The 6,000-nt window shown below is 38.1% G+C and overlaps 1 protein-coding gene across 1 annotated transcript in view; it reads right to left on the bottom strand.

Moving 5' to 3' along the window:
• Positions 1–5,644, bottom strand: part of LOC127455198 (ALK tyrosine kinase receptor) — a 787,259-nt gene extending 781,615 nt beyond the window's left edge. Inside the window, exon 1 of the mRNA XM_051722881.1 lies at positions 4,877–5,644. Within this exon, the coding sequence (XP_051578841.1) occupies positions 4,877–5,597 (721 nt within the window). The 5' untranslated portion in view covers positions 5,598–5,644. The remainder of the gene's footprint in view (positions 1–4,876) is intronic.
• Between the last annotated feature and the right edge of the window lie 356 nt (positions 5,645–6,000).

Raw genomic sequence — 6,000 nt, forward strand, 5'->3', positions numbered from 1 at the left:
AAGAACAGATTTTACAGATTTATTGCAATCCTTTTTTATTTTATCGATTAGCTTCAGAAGACTTAGAATACTGCACAAGTCACATGGGATACCTTATGGTGCTTTTTTGTCCTTTTTGGGGCTTGGCAGTATACTGCCATTAGTTGGAAAAGAGCAGATCTCATTTTGTGTTTCACGGAGGAAAGATGATAATACATGGTGAGAACGACATGAGGTTGAATAAACACTGACAACATTTTGGTGTAAACCATTCCTTTACGAGGAGTCTGCAAACTACTACTACTACTACTACTACTACTACTACTACTACTAATAATAATAATAATAAAAACTAAGAGAAAAATCTATTGTGTCCTATGTGTATGTATCTCAGTTTACTCAGTCTATATTATTTGTCTATAAATTGTATGCCCACTTGCTGCTCATCGTACAAAATATAAACTACATGAGGACAAATAAACATCTCAGAACAGCATGCTAATAAGGGGGAAATTTTGATTGTAATGAAGAATGCTGAGAGCAGCAGAGGACAGCCAATGTCACAAAGCACCAGGCCGAGGGAGGCTGAGAAGTCTTAATTACTTTTCTGACCCTCAGATGAGAAATTTCCAGTGGCATCAGGGAGGAACTAGACTAAAGGATTACACTGCCCACTCTGCAAGGAACAACAAGCCTTTGATATTCCTTTTACAGGTTATTTGATGTTTGCAGTTGTTTCTGTGCAGAACTCCTCACAGTGAAACAAGATATATGACATGCATTCATGATGTGGTTTTCGAATTCAGTTGAGCATTGTGTTGTATCTTCTTCATCATTCAGTACGTGTTTTTTGTTTGTTTTGTTTTTTTTGTTTTTTTTTAAACCAGTGAAAAATATTGTGATGTTGGAGAAAAAGGCAGTTTATTTCATTTGGGGCATGATTATAGCTCTTGTAATTTCATAAATAACTTAAGAGGCACTCGAGACTCTGCAGCTATCTTTGTTGTAATCAATGTAAGATTGGTATAAAGGATTTCTACAATAATCATTTATCTGCTCACCATATTAAATGCACATAAGGTAACTTATCCATACAGCAGAACACTTGTAACACTTTTATTTCATTTTCTTGTGTTGTGTTCGTTTATGACACAAAATAACTGTTGTGTTCCCGGTCAAAAATAACCCAAGAGATTGCATTCAGGGCTTGACATGAACTTTTTGGCTCACCGGCCACTGTAGCTAGTGGTATTTTAAAGTCACTAGCCACTCTGCATTTTCACTAGCCAAAATTCCACGCCCCGCAAAAAATGATAAAAGTAACTGGAGACTGTAACTGCATGCATTTGTTTGGACATTTTATTTGAACAAGACTAATAATTTAAGTCACCTTTAGAAAACTGAAAGACAAACATGGCCAGTTAGAACAGGAGTAGGATTGAACAGGAGGAAAACTTTGTCAATAATTTGTCCATTTGTCCGTAGAAGTCCAGATTTTAACACCTTTTAACCCCTTTAACCATTCTAAATTGTACTTGCCTTCATGAGAGTTTACCATTGTTCTTCCATTGTTTAACAGTGGCGTTTGTAATAAACAGGCCATAACCACAAGTCAGACCATGGTTGGCTCCACATTACTGTGGTTAGGCTAATGTAATCGATGTTGATGCACTTTTTACCTCAGTGCAGTTTAGTCAGGGCTGTCTATCAGTTTGAGTGGTTCGGCTTCCTCCATATAACGCTTTAAAGAGGAAGATTCTCAGTAGAATTCAAATGGATTCCATAGCACGCTGATGTGCGCTGCGGCGGTTCACGTGAAAGCACGCTTCATTTGCCTCACGGATATGCATGTGTCAGAAATGAGAAGCATATTTAATGCTTATAATATTTTTATACCATTAAAATTGCTCTGGCTGCGGCCACCTGTCAAAGTGACTAGTAAGGGTGATGGAGTTACCCGCCACTTCCGATTTCTAACCACATTTGGCAAGTGGGTGGGTGTTAATGTCAAGCCCTGATTGGATTAGATCTTTTTGTCAACTTCTTTTTTTTAGTAATTATGACAGGTTTTACTTTTTTTTTTTTTACTTATTTAAAAATGAAAAAAGAAAAAGGAAAAAAAATATATAGATAGATAGATAGATAGATAGATAGATAGATAGATAGATAGATAGACAGATAAAAGTATTCATTGAACTGAGCTTATACTGTGCTAGTGGGGGCCACATTATAATAAAAATTATAATAATGATGTAATAAATGAATATACACTTGCTTGATCTAAACAAAATAGATTCAAAGCTTAGAATCTGTACTTTAAAATGCATATAGCTGATCCTACCAATTCTTAAATAATGCTTTTTAATTTGCTGACAAATTAGAACAGTCTTGTTCTCATAATTTGCAAATTTGTTATCACAACAATTATGTTCAGAGTTGGTAAAAACATAAAAAAAGATGTGATAGCCATGTGTTATATATCGTTGGAAATGTCTCAATTAGTAAAATGAAATTACTAAATTTGTTTCACTCAGAGGCCAAATTGCAGTGAGTATTAGTGAATGAAATTCCCATTAGCACATATGAATATAATAAACAGGAGTGTCTTTTTGTCTTCTGTAAACATACATATAACATAGACAATGACATTTGTAACTTACCACAGACTATCCTGATTCAAACGAGCCCAAACACAACATAATATGATAAGTAGATCTTGAAATATCCCTCAACGAGTGTACATGGAAAGACTATGCACAAAAGGGCACTCAACACACGTTTTGTGTGTGTGTGTGTGTGTGTGTGTGTGTGTGTGTGCGTTTGTGATGGTGGGTTTGGGTGGTTTACAAGGACATTTTTTTAGGTTACAAACTGGTAATTACAAGGGTATTATGCTGTAAATGTGGTTTATGAGGACATTTCTAGTGTCCCCATAATTCAAATCACTTAAAAAACATACTAAAAGATGATTTTTTTTTATTTTTATTTATTTATTTATTTATTTTTTATGTGAAAATGCAGAAAGTTTTTTTGTGAGGATTAGGTTTAGGGGTAGGGTTGGGGGATAGAATCTATAGTTCGTACAGTATAAAAATCATTATTTCTATGGAGAGTCCTCATAAGGATAGCCGCACCAACATGTATGTGTGTGTGTGTGTGTGTGTGTGTGTGTGTGTGTGTGTGTGTGTGTGTGCAAACTCACATCCACATATATGTACATCTAAAGGATTGGGATGCTCCTGAACACTTAATATGTCTGTATTTTGTAGTCTAATCCATTCATTTCCTATGGCAGGTCATTTTAGTCTGGGAACACCACAAGTGTAGCAAAGTGAATAAAAGCCAATGCAATTTTATGAAAATTATCTAAAATAAATTGTGTATCCAGATGCCCTGTGTGGACAAAATAATGGAATTTTATTCCAACTGGATGAAATAAACTACAGTTTTCAGAAAAAAGTTAATCTGTCACTTTCGACCGCAACACAATGTAAGGTTAAGTACATCAAAGCACAGCGAGGGCTACTGATGGGTGACCAAAGAATAATTATCAAGTTCTTAAAAAAGCACAGAACCAACCAGATTTGGATAGCTTTAAATCACAATACATGAGCTAAAATACCCTACCACAAACTTCAATCTGACTATGATTAATATACTGGCATATTATACTGTATTCGACACATAAATCACAAAAACGTTCTTATGCTGTCAGACTGTCTGAATGAATGTCACAAATCGTCTCCCAAACAACTTAGAAAGCTTTGGCAGGAGACAAACAAGAGAAATATGAATGTGTCACATTCAAAGAGCACAATAACAGGTGACTTGCCTTTACCACCACTTTCCAGGTTAGAATGCAATATACAGTACAAGATAATACCGAGATATAACAATCTAACTGTGCAGAAGTAATGGTCCTCACCCCAAACACAAAATAACACTCTTTACAAACACTACCAAAACTCTAAGGCCACACAAATGCCCTGAAAGTAACACACCCACATCAAAAACTGAGAAGGTCAGCAGCTTCTGAAATTATAATAACCCATAATTTGGGAACAAAGCCTGTATTTTAGAACCTAAACTGTTCTTATTCAGGAGTAGTAATATCTACACTTATCTTTTGGGGTCTATGCACTTTATAGTTTTCAGTGGTCTTAGGACAGAGTCCTCTCTCAGATCATTTGAGCAAAAGATGTCATAAACTAGGCAAAATAAAGACTCTATCATCACTGCAACGTGGTAATCATTACTGCATCTCTATGAAAGCCTGTAGTGTAGCTCATCCAGTGGTCCATGCAGTTAAGGTTAACACTGAGGATCTAGACACTAACTCAAAATGAGAAAGCACTAACATTTTCCATGTCTACAGTTTTGGCTCTTTCGGGTGTGGTGGGATTGATTTTTCATATGTTAGCTTATCTAGTTCTGCAAAACTGGCCCTTTTTGTGAATGCTGTGATGTTGTGTGTAGTCTTCACTGATGTTGCAGTGCCACCCATTTGAACAGCCAATGAATTGCCAAGACTTACAAAACTGTGCGATACAATGCAACAGTTATGTTGGATACACAACCAGCTGAATCTTTTCAAGTTGTGACGTCAGTTTTAGTCAAGAGTGTAGGTGACAAACCTCGGTATAACCAAAACAGAGCTAAACAAACTTTTTTACGCACACTTTGGTAACATTTTACATTACAGTGTCCATGTCACACATATTACCTGTGATAAATGTACGACAGCACAAGCAACCCCATTTAGCATATTAAATAAGCAGATCATTATTATTACTCAGCACCTACTTGTAATATGTAATTAGTGGAATTACAGTATAATTGTACTGTGATTTGAACACTAATGTAAAGTGTAACCAAACCGTCAAAATTGTAAGCTTACCACTTGAGGCTATGTGTAGGAAAAGTCGAGCGTCGGAAGCTCTGATAGCAGCGGAGTACTTGTCCTCTTTCCCCGGGACCTGCGCTTTCCTCTCGGGGATTAGCCGGACCCTGAGCCGGCCTCCTTCTGCCCCCAGCCACCACTCCAAAATCCGCGTTAGGTCCATTTCCAGGAACACAACCGGCGAGTCCTCGTACACATCCAATCCTCCACATCCCGTTTTTACCATCTCCTCTCCGATCTCCACCACAACTTGATTGGACTTTCGACTGGCTTTGATCAAACCTAAATTCAAAACTTTCGGCACGGGCCGCATTTGTCTGTACGGGAGCTGTCCAGTGCTGGATCTGTTGACATTCATTGCGGCCAACTTTACATCGAGCAAACTGGCGATGGTTTTCTGCAAAGGCACGCAGCGCATCAGTAAGTTTGCGCGTACCGTGTAACATCCGTCAAACGTCAGACAGTCTCCGTTAAGCGGGCGTTTGATAAACAGAGCCATGTAATACCGTAACAGCGACGGGATGGCGAAATCCACCGAGAGCGTCTTCCTTTTCAGCCTGGAGTTGAAGGTTTGGTTGGAGTCCTTTCTATCGGTGCTGTTGATGAACGCGGACATGGGGAAAGTAGTAAGACCGTCTGCGGTTCTCTGAGAAGCGCACTGCAGCTTGGATAGAAAAGCCGCAGACCAAAGGAAAAAGTAGAGTATCCGTGCAATCATGATTTAGGTTGAAATGATCCGCTTTCTGTTGATACCGCTTCACTCCAGCACCCGCACTCTCTCCAAATGGAGTGCTGATTTAGGAAACGAATGGATAGCTGTTCAGAATCTACATTTCTTTTCCTTGTGCATAAACATGGGGTTGCTTTTTAGAAAAGCTCTTGAAGTTGCAATTGAATCCCAGCATATTAAATAAGTATCATCCACAAAATGATTCCTTGGTTATACGAATTGCACAAAAAGATTCGCCTCTTGTGGAGCTTCTTGGTATGCCTAACAAGTTCCCCAAGGCTGCTCAAAAAAGGCTCCTTGTATCCGCATGCAATGCTTTTGACGCGGTGGAAGAAGTCGTTCTGTCAGCAAAGATGTGCAGTATTCTCTTTTTCAATGCCGTCAACAGTCG

The sequence above is a fragment of the Myxocyprinus asiaticus genome, chromosome 17, assembly GCF_019703515.2.
Source record: "Myxocyprinus asiaticus isolate MX2 ecotype Aquarium Trade chromosome 17, UBuf_Myxa_2, whole genome shotgun sequence".
Classification (NCBI taxonomy): domain Eukaryota; kingdom Metazoa; phylum Chordata; class Actinopteri; order Cypriniformes; family Catostomidae; genus Myxocyprinus; species Myxocyprinus asiaticus.